We start from the raw sequence: 18,344 nt of genomic DNA on the forward strand, positions 1-18,344 counted from the left end.
AAATTTCATCATCTTTAGGGTTCATTTAAAGAATCCAAACTTGGGGCCATGCTGCCAGGGAGTACTTGCAGCATTTTACTTGCGTGTTTTTAGATGCTGTGTGTTACTGTGTGCAATGTAAATATTGGCAGTTTCTACTTGTGGCTTAGAGATCGGTGATACTTAAGAGGTGATTAGGTAAAAACAAAGCAGAAATTTCTGTTCACAGATAACTTAACTTACACTAATTCATCAACTAGAAAAAAAAACTGCTCTGAGGAGGCTTTATATAAATAATACTATTTATTGCAATATGCTTTTTTGTGTGTTTCTCCTATGATTTTTTTAATGTATGCCATATTTTCATGCGTGCCTGTCTTAAAAAAAAAAAAAGTCAGTGGGTGGGGAAACCCCTCTTTCTTAAAAATTTATAATTGGTTAACTTGTGTCCTTCAGTGAGCCTGACAGCTTTGCTCAGTTGGCGACAAAATAAAGATAGGAAATTAGGAAAAAAAAAGGCTGAGGTGGAGTCAGTTGTATGCAGAGGGAAAGTATTCCTCTTCACACACTGCTGGTACTACCCAGACGTGAACTGACCACCCTGAACTGTGTGGTCATTTGTTAACTCAAGAATTATGAATGTGAAAATACTGCTTGTAGAGTAGAGTCGACATTCATTTCTGGGTTTCATGTCCAATGCTGACTGATGTCAGTGGAGAAGAGATGATTATTCACATGTTTTATGCCAATAAGTGATTTTGTCTGTTGTATCCACGTGTTGCAGAACATGCTTACATTAAAGGGAGTATTTCCACTGGCCTCAGTGAAGGATGGATACCACAGCCCAACAGTTACCTGCCTGGGGCTTTAAGTTGGCTCTTGGGTCTGATACTTTTAAGACTCGGCGGATATGCATATGTGCTTCCATTTTATTTATTGTACAAGAGAACTTTATGTTCTAATTAAATATGGAAGTATTTTTTTAATACAAAAAGGGATACTTAATCATTATAAATAATTAAAAGTAAACTTGCCTTTGATATGTTTGTAGGGTGATGGGCGAATATCAGTTCAGTACATAACTGAGGAGTGCCTAAAGAAATTGGACACAAAGCAGCAGACAAACACTCTACTGAACATGGTTTGGAGAGATTCAGCAAGTGAAGAGGTCTTTACCCTGATGGCATCAATCTGCCACACGCTAATGGTACAACACCGAATGATGGTGCCAAAAGTCAGGCAAGTAGAAATAATAGTCATCTTGAACTGTAGTACATCTAAAATTGTTAGATAGACCTGTTTTAAATAACATATGGAGTTTTTTCTGTGTTTTCTTTTACAATTGGCTGAAATAAATTAGATTTTCAGAATTTAAACAGTAATTCCAGGCAAACCAAAGAGTGGATTCTTTGTGTCTAGTTTTTCTTGTTCACTATGGCCTTCCAAGATTCGTAGAAGCATTTTTTCTTTTCCTTTGCTCAGAGGCAGTGTTGAGTGCCATTCCAGCACAAATTGGGACTACCTTGTTTTTGAAACAGTCAGTGTGCTATGGATTCCACAGTCTCTCTGGCTAGCTGAGCACTGAAACCAACTTGTTCACACCCTTCTTTAATATATGCCAAAATCTCTTGCAACAAATCAAAATAATTCCTAACTATTGAAGATCGCTATTGTTTGGGGAGGGTTTGGCACCTGAGATGAAGATAAAGGACGTTTTCATTTGTGCAGAATTCTTTTGCAAACATTGCAAACCACAAATGTCAGAACAATGGGAGAAGATTTTTGACCTTTTTATTACCAGACTGAGACCCGTAAGTATTAACACTGTTCTGGTGCAAGTACCTATGTAGTTGCTGGTAGTAAAGTAGGTATTTAGGGAATGTTGTAAACATAATTCAGACTGCATTGTAAACAGTGATACAGAAAACTAATTAGGTGCTATCTTAGCCCAATGGTGTTTATAGCTGCTGGAGGAAGTAAGATGTCAGTGAAACTGTGATTGCTCGATTAGGGTAATTAGTTCTTTGTAGACTAATTGCATTAGAGCAGGATGTGAGACCTGAAGATCATAGCAGCAGTTGAATTAGTGTGCCAGCTTTATTGTTGCACGTAGTACATTGCCTTGGATAGTAATTACTGAGCTTAAATGCATCACTGCTTTGACTGGAGGTTTGCTGGTGAACTGTGTGGAAAAGGGTGTTTAATGAGTAAAGAAGTCACCGAACTTTAATTGTATGAGTATGGCATCTATTTCCTCTGAGAAGCTGTATTGGGTCTTTGCAATTATTTGTGATAACAACCTATTTACACACTGGATAAATTCAGGAGTTAAGGAAGTTCTACTCAGCATCTTCTATTGGAAAATAATTTAGAAATTGTAACTTTTGAATAGCTCCAAAACAGCTGAATTTTAGAAATAAGTAGTAGATACTAAGATTTCTGTCAGTGGTACCAGTGCAATTACTTTCATGGTCAAAATGAACTTAATTCACACAAATATTTGGTAAACTAAAGTAGGCGTTTAATTACTATTTCTGACTTAGAAGTCATCTGTAAGTGCTGAGTTTGCCAGGGATCATAATTTCAGCAGGTGTCAAATCTTTTGTCCTATTCTCAGTGCATTTTAGACCTGGCTTAGGTTACCAAGCAGCTGTTCTAAACATTATTTTTGAGTGTTTTTTGAAGGACAGATGATGCTTATTCATGGAATTTATAAAGAAAATGAAAAGACTTTTTGTCATTAAGTGTCACGTTTTAAAATTGTCTGGTGACTTTTTTTAAAGCTCAAATAATTTTACCAAATTTAATGATAGCCTTTCGAAAGATGCTAACACTTGCTTTGAAACTAACTTTTAAGTTACTTAATATCCAGAGTGAAGCATATCTACTTAATTAAACCATGTAGAAATAGTTAAGCAGAAATAATTTATCTCAAATTATTTTTAATGTATTCTAAGAGCTTAATAGTGCTCTTTTATTTAGTGTTTGAAATCATACTTAGTCAAATGGTTTAAAAAGGAGTTGTTAAAAAGACTTAGTTTATTTAACAGCATATACAACTGTAATATAAAGTAATGATAAATAGAAACATAGAAGCTTCAAATCTGAAAAATGGGATGCTAAATAGAGTAATAATGGAAAATAAATTTTTAATAACTGAAGAAAATTAGACTAAGATTAACACAGGCTTTAGAAGGGAGCAAATGACAAATATCTCAGTATTGTTTTAATAGTTCTGAGGTTTTTTTCCTTCTTGAACAAACATGAGAATTTCAGAATATAGAGTTGTATCACTCTGTCAAAGCTGAAAGTTTTTTTTTTTCTTGAGGCTTCTCGGTACTTTTATAATTTGACTGATGATGATGATGATATTTTGTGGTGTTAGGAACATTGATGTTGCTGAATTAACTCAGTATTTTCTTTGGTTTTGCAACAAGACACCAAGGCCAAAGAACAAGATACCCAAAGTACAATATAATTTTGAAAGAAGCAAGCCTGTAAAGTTATTTTCTGATGCTCTGGACAGGATGGTGGGATCCAGAGCTGGATAACTGAAAAAACACATTGCTTTGGGTTAGTTATTAGGAATTTTGATGAACTCTGAATAATTCTGGAAGTATGCAGTCAAACCCAATTAAAGAAAATGGTCACAATACAAGAAAAACCTAACTGTAGCTTGTGTTCAGTAATAAGTATGACCGGATTAGAGGTGTAAAATAAAATCCTGATTGTAAAGAAACCATTGGGAATTCCACTTGTTTTCAAAAGGACGGGACTTTAATATTTTCACTATAAAGTTGATACATAATTATTGAATACAGTTGCTAAAAAAAAAGAGGGAACTTGTCCCTTGGACTGTAGTTGTCATTATAGAGACTTGCAAGACTTTTTTTCATCAAAATGATACTTTGAATAAATAGTAAGTTCTGTTTCTGTAAAATATTTCAGGGTGTAACTTAATACCTTAGACTTCATCTTTATGACAGCTGAATATTAAATAGTGATGGAAGCTGTGCTTGTACTGGGACGTCAGTCGCTGTCAGCCATCTGATCGGCGCCCCTGAGTTCACTCATCTTGGGTTAACAGCTCCACAGTCACTGTTCATCACTGCTGTTTAATTGCTGTAACATTGCTCATCTCAGCCTGTAGTTCAGAATGTTTGGCAAATGACAATCCAGTGTAATCTGAGCAGCCTGTCTTCATATGTGTGCTGAGATACCAGGCTTTACATGGGGCTGTTGGGGTAATTCTTCAGGGAGCATTCTAGCACTGCTGTGTTTCTCTTAAAACCAGAATCATTGTATTTGCAGTTTTAACCTTCTTTTTTTAAGCTTTGCTTCACATTCTTGGTCCAATACAAACAGAGGCAGAAGGATAAGGCAGCCTAAAGAGCAGGATAGTTCATTTACCAGTGGCTCTGCTGCTGTCTCGTACCTGTGACACCTCACAGTTCTGAAGTGACAGAATTCGCTGCCCTGGCAGCAGTGACCTGTCGCAGGCTGTATGAGCTCCTCTCATTCTGCTGTATTCTCTTCATTAACTTAAATGGTCTCAGTGGGAAACTGGGCCCAGTTTATGACCTCGACTGAAAATCTTGCCTTTAACTAATTAACTTGTAGTGGTGCCTCAGCTAAATTAAGCTTAATGGGTCATTTAATCTGTCCCATTGCACAGGAGGAATTTGACACTTTTTTTAAACCAGAGGTGCCCAAAATGCTGTTCTGTCAAGTAGACATAAATCATGTGGCTTTTGTGGACAATTAGATACCTAGAGAGAGAAACAAGGTCCTAAATAAATGATCGTTATGTACTTACTTTTGGGAACAGATAATTTAATTTGGTATGATTAAAATTGATACTTAACAGGAATCACCAAAGTGAATTTAACTCTTTCACAGCCTGCGGCTGAGACAGTGTGTGTTGTTCCAGTTGAAAGGAGTTTATCCTTTCTGATGGCAGCGAAATGTTTCTTTCTTCCAAATGACTGTGCTAAACCTTAATATTGGACTTTACAGAAAATCTATTAATGAATCCATTACATAAAACATGTATAATGATCTCATAATAAAGAAGTTGGTGGCTTTCAGTGAGATTTTCAAGAAAATGCAAAACCTCCAGATAGGAGGAGTTTAAACTTCAGCTGCTTGGTTTGTTTTTAGAACAGTACAAATCTTGAAACCCCTGGGTTAGATTTTACAAGTTTACATAACAATCAAAATGTCTGATCTTTTTTATTTCTAGCTTTTTTTTGTGTGGATTTTTTTTTTTCTTTAAAGGAAAAAGTGGTGAAGACTGTATGGACACTGGAGCTTTATATTAGCTGATCTCTAAACTTTGTGGATTCATAAGGCTTTTTCTTCAGGATGTGTAAGCCGTCCCTGTACTCTACTGCAGTTGATCAGGAATTCTTGTGCTGTGTCATTTTAATGTAGCTCTACCTGGAAGGGCTGTTTTTAAGCAGATGCACATCTTTTCTCTGCCAAGGAAAAAGACCAAATAAGGTAGATTTCGACCTATTTTAATTCTCAGAGGGTTTTTTTCCCCTTAATTTTTTTTTTTTTTTTTTGCTTTTTCACAGTCCTTTTTTCTGTCAATGTGAAGCCAAAAAGTTTGAAATTTTATTATGGCCAATTTTGTGTAGATACAACTTTTCAAAGCCATCCTTGCATTTTGTGGTGGGTTTCTTTTTTTGTATTTTTTGGTTACAGTTGTTACCTTCAGCTTTTAAAGCCAATTTCTGTCCTTGGAGTGGGAAGTTAACAGGTTTTTTCTGCCATCTTTACTTTTGCAATGGATTAAATTTCAGATGAATCTAATGATAAAAATCTCTTTTAACACAAGGCCCAATTTACCATTCTGTGTTCACTTTGCAGTTCCATGTTTGTTTTCTGGTCACAGTATGGAAACTTTAGAATGGAAGCTTTAGAACTGACAAATTAATCTGCTTCATATTTACAGAAATTTCATGTTAATGAAACAGGTTGTTGGTACCATCTTCTACCAAATGTGCATTTTTGTACTTAACCAGATTTTCAGGAAAGGGAAATGTGAAAGTTGAATGCATTCAGCATTTCTGGAACTGGGCCATGAAACAGACCACTTGCTACAATTGACTGCCTGAATCACGGATATGGAATAAAAATGGCTAAAACTTAGACAAAGGTTATTATTATAAGCTCTTAAGATTGGTCCTTTTTTCCCCTTCACTATTGCTGAATATTGCTAGAATGAAAAAATGAATTACATTATGATAGGTTCATTGTCCATAATGTTTGTTCATTTCTGCTCAAACTGTTACATAATTTCCAGGGATGATTGTAAAATTAACAAGTTTTTACTTGGAAGCTGCATGAGACCTGATGGCCCTGTGCCAAATTACTTTTCATTTTAAATATGAGGCTGAAAACTGAAGGTCACTGAGGAAATTTCTCAGTGTGGAAACCAAGACATCTGAGCTATCATTCAGATATTTAAACATTAAAATACAAATCCTTATTCTAAATTAGCTAGGTATAATAAGCCCTTCCTTACATGTTAATGTATACTTTTTGCCAAATGTTAGAATAATGTGACTTTAGAAGGGAATAGAATTCTCATGTATCAAATTCAGGTTGAATTTTTTCAAAAAATACACATAATTAAATTAGAACTTAACGTAACGGTGAAGCTTATCTTGAACTGGCATTAGCTTCAGTTGCTTCAAATTTGACTTGAACTTGGTGATGTCCTCAACATGCAATTTCTTTGAAATAAATGAAACTCCCAACTCTTTTTAAAGGTACTGGTCTATGCATTTAAAATTCAAGGAGATGCTGTGAACTAGAGGTGGCATGTGTTTCATTTCCCGTTTTTCTGCATTTTTCTACTCCATTTCCAAAACTCCCATACCTGTGAAATGATCCTTTGTGCTTAGTGAGGAGTTCTGCCCTTCTCATGCTCCTTTATCCTGGCACAGATCCTTGGCTGTGCAGCTGGATCTGGTGGATGCAGGTGAGCTGGGAGCCCAAGGAAGGGACCAGCTGTGGGGTGAGGAGAGAGGCTGTGCTTGTGGGAAGGCAGCAGGAGGGGCAGTCAGTGAGCCAGGACCCAGGGGCCTGTGGCCCTGTGCGCTGGTTTGTGGGATCCTGTGTAGTGTGGGAGTTTTGAATTGCCACTTAAGCCATTCTCCAGTATTTTTAAGTCTTTATTGATATTTTACTTTTTTCCCTTATGAAATGTGTTTCCTTTTGCCATGTGGCCAATTTTAATTTAACCATGTGGTCCACAGTAAATACTTTGTTTTCAGGCAGCAGCTAGTCTCCCCTCCCTGGTCCCATTTCCCAGCCTCCTATCTCATGTATGCCTGGTCTTAGAGAATTTTGATGTTGCAAATCTATTGACCACTGAGAGGTGTCGATCTCAGTATTTGTTTTACTTACTTCCTAACAGGAATTAGGAGACCTAGGAAAGTAGCATCTAAAAAAATTACCCAAATACTGTTCTTCAATACTTGAAAAATGACTGTTCAGTCAGTGAAATCCTGTTTGGTTCCTAGAAGACATTGTTTCAAATGATTTTGTCTCATATGTTGTTTCTTGCAAGGGGAAGAAAATACACTGGGGGTGACTTTTTAGTTTCAGGAAGCTTTTTGTTTCTCATTTCTCTAGAATTTCTGAAAGACACTGTAACCATGTCTGATATAATGTGGTTAAAGTCAGTCCTGTGTATAACTGACTTGTGAAATTACACATTTACTTTCATAAATTAGTAAGAAATTTTCAAACAATAAACAATTTTCTGTCAGCAGATGGGTTAGTGTACATGTAGCTGTTCTGACATTGTTCCATTGATGTTGTTCTATTTCTCTCTGCCAAGCTGAGTATACCAGTAAAATTGGTATAGTTCTGACATATATGAAGGTATTTTAATCTACCTTTTGCAAAAAATTACTATGTTTGTTACTGTCAGAAGAACCACAGAAGTGACCTGTTAACTAGTTTGGTATGATTTTCTGTGTAGAATTTAAAAAGTCCCAGATCATTAGTTCAATGTCATGTTATTTTTATTAATATATGTTGAATTCTGAGAAAGACTGGAAATGTGGGTTTATATTGTATGGTTTGTTGCTGATTTAATGAAAAGTGTAGTTTTTGGTGTAAGGTTTTAGTATGATTGGTTTTCAGCTTTTGGGGCTTTCACCAGAGTTGATCAGAATAAGACCTTTCATCTTGAAAAAGTAAATTTAAATTGTTAATTTCTGAGAAATGCTTGACAGAAAAGTTCTTACAGAAACACTTGTGTTTTGTGAATACAGTATTTTAGAAGCCACAATTTATTTGAACTTCTTCTTGCAGGCTTCTCTATAGTTTAGCCTTTAATGCCAGATTCCTGAGGCATCTTTGGTATTTGATATCTTCAATGACTACACGAATGATTACAGGGTATGTATTGTGGCATTTCTGGAACTGATTCTTTGTTAAAACAGAGCATATCTAGTGAAAACGGAATGGGACAGTTAGAGATATGGTTATTTACCTCCTATGATTTCATAAAACCGAGCAAAATCTTGGAAATTGGACAGTTGTAAATAAAGAAAATATTTACTTAAAATGAGTTGAATGTTTTGTAGTTCTTGGAGTGCTTACAAGAATCAGTGTAGCAAACACTGAAGCCCTAAGTTGTTCACCCCAAGTGTGTGTTTTATCTCACATACTTTGGCTAGTTCAGAAATAGGTGGTGGCAGAACCACTTTCCTGTGAGGAAAGGAGCTGAGGCGCTGGACCTACAAATGTGTTCAGTGCTGACATGCAGAGAATTATTCTTTCTCCTTCGTGTCTCCAAGGTATCTGCAGTCCGGATTAGTTAATGCCCAAGTTTATTTGTCATGGAGACCCTGAGCTACCTGTGACAAGAACTTGTGAAGAGTAACCTTATTTTGCAATAATTGGAATTAATAATTATTTAACTGAAAACACCATTGTTACATTGCTGTTGGAGCTATTACCGTATTGTTTTGCTAGAATGCTGAAGGTGGTACTTTTTAAAAGTATTTTATTAACCCTCTCTTTTACGTTGCATTTTATATTTTAAGGTCTATGGTGCCACTCCTTCAAGTGATTTCAAGAGGCTCTCCAATGTCTTTAGAGGACTCTAGCCGAATTATCCCTCTCTTCTACCTTTTCAGTTCTTTGTTTAGTCACTCACTTATTTCTATTCATGATAATGAATTCTTTGGTGATCCAATAGAAGGTGAGTTTGGAGCATACTAAATAGCAGTGCCTATTAAAATGTTTTTGCGTGAGGCTGGAGAGCTCCCTAGGCCATGATTTGCTGACATCTGGGAGGAAGGATCTTTGAGGCTGGCTTGCTGATGGTCCCCTGAGCACTCAGCTGTCAGCTGGCTCTTTTATGGTGATTGCACTTAGAAAAAAGAGAGCAAAATGAATGGTCTTCACCTTGGGAACCCTAGCTTTACATAGGGTCTGATATGGAAGTTCTTAATCATGGTAATTTTTGATGAGTTAGTGAACAGAGCAAACTTCTGGACTGAACCAGTAGTTTAATGTATAAATTTAACATAGCAGGAATCACAAAAGAGAACAAGAAGATACTGCAATTAAAATGTGACTGCAAACAATCCCGGGATTTGATCTCCTTCATGCATGTTTACTCATTCTCTTTTTAGGTTTTTTTTCTCTGCCTTTAGATTTTTTGTGTGAATATTAAAGTTTAATTAAATAAGTTTCTTTAAATAATAAAATAATTAAGAAAAAGTAATTTAAGGAAACTTAAACTTGTGTTTTGTGTAGTTGTAGGTCAAAGACAATCATCTATGATGCCTTTTACACTAGAAGAGCTTGTAATACTCTCACGCTGCCTTCGAGATGCATGTCTAGGAATCATAAAGTTGGCTTACCCAGAAACAAAACCAGAGGTTCGTGAGGAATATATTGCAGCATTTAGAAGTGTTGGAGTGACAAAAAACACAGAAATGCAGCAATGTATACAGACAGAACAGAAAAGGTGGATTCAGTTATTCAAGGTAAATTGTGTCAATTTTCAGAACATAGTTGAATAAAATTTTTGGGCTTCTGCTGAAGAGATGAGATTAGGTACTTCCTTTCTCTAATTTTTTTTGCTGTTGCAACAAGGAATATGGATTTGAGAAGATTGTTGTTTGGCATATATGCTAAGCTTCACGTAACTAAGTTCTGATAACACTTTCTTTCCCTTCTGTCAACTCTTAATTTTCTTGCTTGTTTTGTTTGTAAGACAGTTGCTGTATAAAAATGGGGTTTAACTTGGACTCCCATTCAGCAAGGTGCTTAAGCATGTTGTCATAACTTTGTGTAGGTGTGATATTCTAACAAAATCGAGTGATTACTCAGGTACTTCTGTATTAGAGACTTCACTATATTGGTACCATGCTGCATTGGTTTTGTTGGTATTCTCCTAAAATCTGTTGGTACTCCTTATTTTGGGTTTGCTAGAATACTAAAGGGAAAGTGAATCTGGCTTAGCAAATGTGAATTTAGTATATGTTCTTTCTGGTTATCTACCAGTGTTTTTCTGCTGGTTTTATCCATGGCATCCTAGCTAAGACATGAATTAAGAGAAGCTGAAAACGTTGGCAGAAAAAAACCCCTAATATAACTGTTGCTGAAAAAAAGGAGTGCTTGACTTGTCATGAAAATTCTGCAGCAAACACATCTAGTCAGCTAAAATTGCTCATTAAAGAAGTGGGAGCAGAAGAAATGCATTTTCCAAATTGAATGCTAGATTTACAGTCTGTTTAATACTGGCGACCTCTCGCACACTAATGTTCAGTTCGAGTCATCAGCTGTCCCTTCAGGTCTTTTATCACTGCTTTTGTCAAGCTATCTATTTAATTGAAAGAAGTTAATTGAATGAAAATGATCAACTAAGCTTGTATTAATATTGCTAATGGAACTTTCTTCTTGGCTATGTTTGGAGAAAGATGTCATGCTAGACTTTAGGAAAGGCCCATTAAGGCTTGCACTTAACCTGATGGGCTAATTAAGGAATGCTTATTCATTCTACAAGTCTAAGGTAGCCTTTATCCAGCCTATTCTGCATGGTTTTACAACACATTTCACTTATGAGCATAAGCATTAATAGCAGTGAGAGTAACTGATAATATTTTGATTGCATTGAATACAGTCCTAATGCACCACTGAATTTGTAATTTGCACAGATTGATCTAATATATGTTTGCACAATGTAATTTAATTACTTGTCTTTAAATTGCCAAATAAACTTTTGATTTGAAGGTCACAAATGAAAACCCCAATATGTTTATTTTTCTAAGAGAGATGTCAGACCCAGGGATATTTTTATGTATGCAGTTCATATCATTCCACTTCCTATTTGTTTGCTTTAGTTCATTGTTCTTAACCAATCTTGGTGTAAGTTGGTGGATTTCAGGTGAATTTGATCATATTTTGCTGTCATTCAGAAAGTTGTAAAATCCCAAGTTACTGTGTCCCACTTTGACAGTCAGGAATTGAGCTTGTAGTGGGACTGCCTGAACTTGGTGTACTCCTATTTCCAGGAGCCAGGGTTGTCTTTCATTAGCTGAATTACAAATGTAAATCTTGAGGGTATCTGGAAGGCTCTGATTCTACCCAAAAAAGAATATAATAGCAAAGCTTCCCTTGTTTAATTCTTCAGAAACATGTTTCCATTGTTAGGGATAAAAATCGAACATGGCTAAAGTTAATGTCATCGAGAAGACTCCTGCGCGTAGCGCTGAGTCTTTGCTGAGGGCAGCTTGACAATAGCTTCCTGCCAGTAAGCAGGCATCAGTACCTTCTTCCAAATCATTACAAAAAAGCTAAATTAGTTAATATAAAGTAGAAAATGCTTTTTCTTTCCTTTGCACTACGTCAAAAACATTTATCAAATATATGGGATTTATCTTTGCTAAAGCTTTTGCAAGCTACCTGCAGAAAAAAGGCACATTCCTTCCTTATTATCTGTGCTTTTAATTTCTCTTTTTCCTTTCTTCTTTTAACTCCTCATTTTTTTTGTGTGTTTTCCTTGCCTTTGGTATCTAGTGAAATACGTATGTGTATATATGAAATGAGTGAAATACATACACACACACCCACGCAAATACAGGCTTCACTTCTGCAAGGTAATGGTAAATTTGGTAACAGTGAGGCTACTGACAACGATGTGCAGATTTGCTAACAGATTGGAGGTCTTTGGTAACATTTACATGTACAAATATTTTCATTCAACAGAATCCCCCATTTTTGGCTTGATAGAATGATGAGTAGTGTAGTCAACTGTTATAGATTCCATAGAAAATCTTAAGTTAAAAGTACTTGAAAATGGATTTTGTTAAACAGAATTACTTCACTATCTTGAGTTAATCCTATGAAATCAAGTTTCTAATTTTGCTGAATTTTAGTTTTAAATGCTGGTTGCACTGCACGTTATTGGAAGGAAATCCCCATTTTAATATTATTTATTGTAGTGCATCTTCCCTTTCAATAGAATACATAGGAAAATTTTTACAAAGGAATGCTGAGTTGAGGTGTCAAGTGTTCTCAGTACCCATGCATTCTGTAGGAGAAACTCGAATTTCACCTAATCTGATTCAGCTTCCTTTAAGGTTTCTTTAGCTGCTTGTAAAATACTGTATTTACATAGTCTTCATGTGGATAGTCTTTTCTGATTTTATTTTCCTTTTTAAAAACGTTTGCCTCACTTACAGTGGTAATGGGACCACAGAGCTTTAGTGACTCATGTAACCTGCACTGAATTTTATAAGGGAAAGGTGATGAAAATTCCTGTGTAATCAGACAGTTCCCTTAATAGCATTCTTTGTTCTGTCTTGAATAGAGACATTACCTTAAAAACTGGATGTTAAAAGCTCTTTTGTGTAGCATCTAGACACAGAATCCTTTACAAGGCCCATTAAACTTTGTTACTCCTGACACCTGTCTATTAAGACTGTCTTTTAGCAAGATTATTTCAGAAGAGCTCTGGGTTTTCATTTTTTTCTTACTCATTTTTCAAGTGCTGTACTATTAAGTTGCAAAACAGATGGGTGTTCATTGTAGCAGTGATAATGTCTTTTTAGCCTAGTAATTTACTATTCTATTGATTCCACTTAATTATGTTTTGTGTAGTGGTGGGCGAACTTGATTCAGCTTTGGACAGAAGGCATGCAACCAAGCATGGCAGTTCTGCTTGAGGTGGAGAACTTGTTTGCTTGGTTTCTCTACTTATTTTTTTTCTGGATTGGAGGAAATTGCCAAGAAAAACACTAAAATTGCAAAGATACCCTAGTGACCGTGGTAACTATTTTTCTCAGCCTCTCAGTTTTGCTAGGAAGATAAAAGAACATTGTATACTTACAGAGTATACATTGTGTCTATACTTGGTTAGGTGTTATTTTCTTTAAATAAGTAGTTTAATGTTGATGATTTGTTTGGGCTGCCTTGAAGTGGCATGCAGCACTTTAGGTGTGCAGTACTGTTAAGTCTGTGTAGTCCTGGTTCCTAGGTTTTGGATAGAGACTTTAATAATCCAGGTTTTTTGATGTCTTGCAAGTGAACCATGATTACTTAATTTCATTCTAAGGTATTTAAGTCTAATAGCAAGTTTTTGTGAGTTAAAAATAAGCTTTAAGAAAGCTTTTGCTTTGTGAATTATGTAATTTCATTCACAATGCTAAATGCATATTGAATGTATGTGTTTCTAACACCTAGGTCATCACAAACTTAGTGAAAATGTTGAAATCTAGAGATACAAGGAGAAATTTCTGCCCACCAAATCACTGGCTCTCAGAACAAGAAAACATTAAAGCAGATAAGGTAAGAGTCATGTTCTTTTCCTTAAAGCCTTACAAGTGCCAGATTTTCAATGGTAAAGTTTTTGATTCCTGACAGTAGTAATGATGTTGATGTTGCACAGATTGTGTAGTTTAAAACTGGAATAATGTTGCTTTTCTCTGATGTAAAAGTCTTGCATCTGTTAAGAAACTTGTGTGTTAAACCACATCTCCAATCCATAAAGTAGAACTTGCTCTACAGTACAAGAGTGTAAATCATTGGCATTTGTAGCAGGAGAGGATTGGAAATCTGGTAGCATTTAGTTGCATCTTCTCAAAGTAAAAATGCTGAATAAAATAATTGCTCTATAGTAGGGAAAATTCTCTTCCAAAATAAAAGAAAATTCAGCAGCATTTTCTGTACTTACCTCACCTAGAAATTACTTTTTTTTTCTAAGAGCTTTTGAAAAAATGACATTGATCTTAAAAAGTGTGTATGTGTGTGCAAAAGGAAAAGCTAATACCTACTGTGGACTAGATTCCTTTGACTCATGACACATGCTCAATACAAAATAAACAGAATACTTGACATCTCAACATTCAAAGTTGGCTTCTGCAGTGTCCCAAATACCAGAACTGAATGTAACGTTGCGTGGTATTTTTAAATGATACATGGGATTTATATGGTATTGTTGTTAATTGTGCAGCTCTCCTGTAAGGCACAAGTGTAAGGAGGGATCATCAGAAATGAAGGCATTAAGGCATTCAGACACACTCCTGCATGTGACCTCTATATGTATTTGCTATGTAGTAGTGAATTGTATGTGTAATTAGGTCCTGTTTAACTGTAAAATCCTGTGAATTTGTGAGGTCACACAGCTGTATGTGCCATCCGCCAGACATGTCTGGAGAGTCAGGAGGATGGGGAGAATAGGACCACTGCAATCTACTTTGGATGGTAAGACACTGACTATGCCATTTCAGCTTTGCTAAGTGAAAATAAGAGTTTGCCTTAATGGAAAGAAAATCTGTCTTTTCTACAACTCAGTTGAGTATTTTGTATTAAAGTCATGGTAGCCAAAAGCATGACAATCTTTCATAATTTTATTTCAGATATTTAATAAATTGTGTACTTGTATGCATGTGTGTATATCTTTAAAATATTTAATGTTATTTAATTTAATAATTTATTTGCCCAAGCTTCTGCTGGCATTGATGAGGGGAAATGATGAGGTGGAGAAACTATATGTTCTAAAAATAATGTATAAAAGGCAGTTGCATAAGATAGAAAATGAATACAGTTGCAGAAGATGTAAAGCATTGTGATTTTGCTTTTACTGTATGCTATAAAGAAACATTTTCATTATCTATTAAACTGTAACAAACAGGCTTTCCATTGATGCTTTGAGAGGCCTCTTAGAAACAGAGACTAGACAGGAGTAAGGGAATAAGGCAGGTATTTATTGGAAAGGCCTTCAAAGGTGCCCCCTGGGGAGCCAGAGGCCATTGCCAAGATGGACCCCGGGATGGACGACAGGTCACGAGTTCTTCACACTTTCATAGGTTTGGTTCATTTGCATATCAGGGTTAATTCTCCAATTAAAGCTTCAGTTTAATGATGTAATTCCCCTCAGCTTGCCCCGCTCTCAAAGGCTTTTGGCTTATACTTTTTAGACCTAGGACGGTCTGGGTGCCCTTGAAGAGCAGGCCTGGAGAGGCTTTGTTATGTCTACGTAGCACAAGAGAGCAGAAATTAACAGGCTACAAGAAACTTCAGAGTTACACACTAAGCAGTACAGGATTTGAAAAATATAAAAGTTAAAACCTAAGGCATCACCATGATAAATATTAATTCCTGTTTATAAATATTGTCTCTAATTAGATAAGGCAGAAACTTAAACCCCTGAATTACTCAAAATATCAGGATTTTATGGAACTTGCCGAGAAAGATTAGAGAATTGGACAAACTTAGCAATCGGGGTAAATTTACACTAGATTAGTTGTGCCAATATGCTTTCTGATGTAGGCAGTCTGCTTCTTCCAGCTTTTCATACCTTCTTAGCTTCACTATTCTTGAATTTTACCTTGCTGTGATCAGGTAAAATAATCATTAAATCAGTGACACTTGTGCAGAATTAATAATGAATTAAAAATGGGGCCTTTAAGTGGAAAAATGAATTCGTCTACAAGAGTCCATACTCTCTTTCAAGATGGTGCAGTCTGCTGGAGTTAGTTTAGCCAGATACAGTAGATCATATAGAGACTGTAGCCTTTGACTGCTGCTATAGAGTTGTACAGAATTCAGAGCTTTGTCTAGGGTTGAAACCTAAAGACTTCTAGTGATAACTTTTATTTGAGTAGCTATGATGGTAAAAGTTTATTTTGATTACCTTATAAGTGTAGTTGCCAGATAATAACTAGTTGGCCCAGTATAAGTACTGCTGAGAATTTTTAATTATATATTTTTTCAGTTTAGTTTCTTTCTTTGGAAGTCATCTATTCTCCACATCAGCAATCCTTTTTTCTTCCTCTGACCTACATGACTCTCCACCGCTGTTTATACTGTCTGGATGTTCTCCACTGTCAAACCTATTCCACATTTATCACTTCCACATTCTCCTGCTGCTGGTCTCCTTGCCCTCATACCTACAGTACCTCGAGCTCTCTGCCTGGTCTTCCTTTCCAAAATGCCCCCAGTTTTCTCCATTTCATTACTCCCCTGGTGTGGGCAGTTGGGGGATAAGGAATGCCTGTGCTGTGCTGTGGTGTGCTGATGTGAGCAGTTGTGTGCTCTCATTCTCCTCGCTGGCTTCAGGTGAGCTGGCACACTGAGCACAGCTCTCCTGGCTGTTCCTGTATTCAGGTCACTAAAGGAATTTCTCCTCTCTGTCAGTTGAAAATTTTCACAATACTTGGTGTTTTTGAATCTCCTATTCTCTGTCAAAGTTAAAGTTCAGCTGATGAACTCAAGAGATGTGTTGGAGGTGAGATGGTGAGGAAAGATGACACAGTTGTGTTCACATAAACCTCGTTTTCATATGAAATCAGGCTAAAATGAAAGTGCAGTCAACATGAATGTGTGAAAACAAGCAGGTAACCTTGTGCACATGACTTGTTTAACCCCTCTTTACTCCATATGGGTTAAAGCCAATTAGCATGAAAGTACTGCTGAATCACATATGGTCATGTTTATTTGTGCTTTTTCATTTACTTAAATGGCAGACTTGTGAGTTCTAAATGCCCTCTATATTGATGACTCCATCCCATATTTCTCTTTAAAGAAAGAGGCTGTGATGGAGAAATGCAGATAAAATTGACTAATTGACTGAAATAATTGAACTGTCGAAGTCATGTAATAGTTTACCTTTGCTGTACATGCACTTTTTATTTAAAATGCTTTTAACTGTTAGCTTAATAGGCTTCATACATTGACTTTAATTAAAAATGTTTACTAAGTAAACTAAAGGTAATCACAACTAAGCATTTTGTCAGAAATTCCAAAAGCTTGCAATGTTGAAACCTGCCCCCAATGAATATATATCAAGAATAGTGATATTTAGGGTCATATCCTATTAAATTGGTGCTTAAAATATTCCTACTTAAAGTGCTTTGAGGATTTAAAAAACAATCGAAAAAGACCATTGAAGTGTTCAGTCCAGCAAGATGCTTGTCACCATGGGTAGAAGCCAAAGAAAAAACCTTGAAACTGTCAGCAAAAACTTCCAGAGAGGGTATGACATGAAGCACTTACTTATTTTGTAATAGATTCTATGAATAGTCCAGACTCTGCAGTCTTTTTTCAGAGAGGTGGTTATTTCATGAAAATGGAACAGCCAAGGAACTGGAGATGTTGTTTCCTTGGTAGACTGAAGCCAGGTGGACCTTTGGCTGCAATGTCTCATCAGTGAGCAATGCTGCAATTAATTAATTTACAGTCAGATAGGTGCTCACCAGCTGAGTTTCCTCCCATGAAATTAGAGCAGGATTGTCATTTCTACTGTGCATCACCAAAAGTTGAGTTGTTTCCTAAAAATACCTTCTGTAGGTTCAAAGGAGCTGCACAGTAGTTTGGGAGCTGCGTGAATGAGCCTCTCTGCTATGGCTTCTTGAATTCTTCTCCAGTATTTTTGTCTTAAGTACATTATACAGGCTCTTGATGATGTTTTCACTGTTCCTGCAATGACTGGGATTTAATGTGGTCACTGTGACTTTGCTGTTAGCAGAGAAAACTCATTGAAATGAATATTATCTTTCTGTTGGTTTCCTTAGATTTGGTTTCATTCTTAAGGTTTTTACCTAAAATGACTTGATTGAAGGTAGATGCTGTAGTTGGAAGCACAATAACTGTAAACTATTTTGATCATCAGGGGAACTCCTGTTAGGAATATTGTATATTCCTGCAATGAAAGTTCTAAATTATCATAATTACTAATTGTCTTCTATCATGCATTTTTTCCTAATTCATAAGCTAAAATGTCAATAGGAAGATTTTTTTTCTGAATAAAATAGAGGTAAAAAAGTATGTATTTTTAATGCATTCTGTTTTCGGTGTGTTTTCACTACTTAAATTTCAGTTTGCCT

General features: G+C 36.0%; 1 protein-coding gene across 2 annotated transcripts in view; it reads left to right on the top strand.

Annotated features, from left to right (window-relative positions):
* UBE3C (ubiquitin protein ligase E3C) overlaps positions 1-18,344 on the top strand; it is a 70,286-nt gene that overhangs the window by 20,762 nt on the left and 31,180 nt on the right. For both annotated transcript variants that reach the window (XR_552308.2, XM_017728909.1), the window contains exons 10-15: positions 1,031-1,218; positions 8,314-8,400; positions 9,051-9,208; positions 9,769-10,001; positions 13,702-13,806; positions 14,634-14,721. Coding sequence is in view for 1 of the 2 variants with exons in the window: in XM_017728909.1 (XP_017584398.1) it covers positions 1,031-1,218; positions 8,314-8,400; positions 9,051-9,208; positions 9,769-10,001; positions 13,702-13,806; positions 14,634-14,721 (859 nt within the window). In the remaining variant the exon portion in view is untranslated. The remainder of the gene's footprint in view (positions 1-1,030; positions 1,219-8,313; positions 8,401-9,050; positions 9,209-9,768; positions 10,002-13,701; positions 13,807-14,633; positions 14,722-18,344) is intronic.

This window comes from Corvus brachyrhynchos, unplaced genomic scaffold (genome assembly GCF_000691975.1).
Source record: "Corvus brachyrhynchos isolate BGI_N302 unplaced genomic scaffold, ASM69197v1 scaffold52, whole genome shotgun sequence".
NCBI classification, from domain to species: Eukaryota; Metazoa; Chordata; class Aves; order Passeriformes; family Corvidae; genus Corvus; species Corvus brachyrhynchos.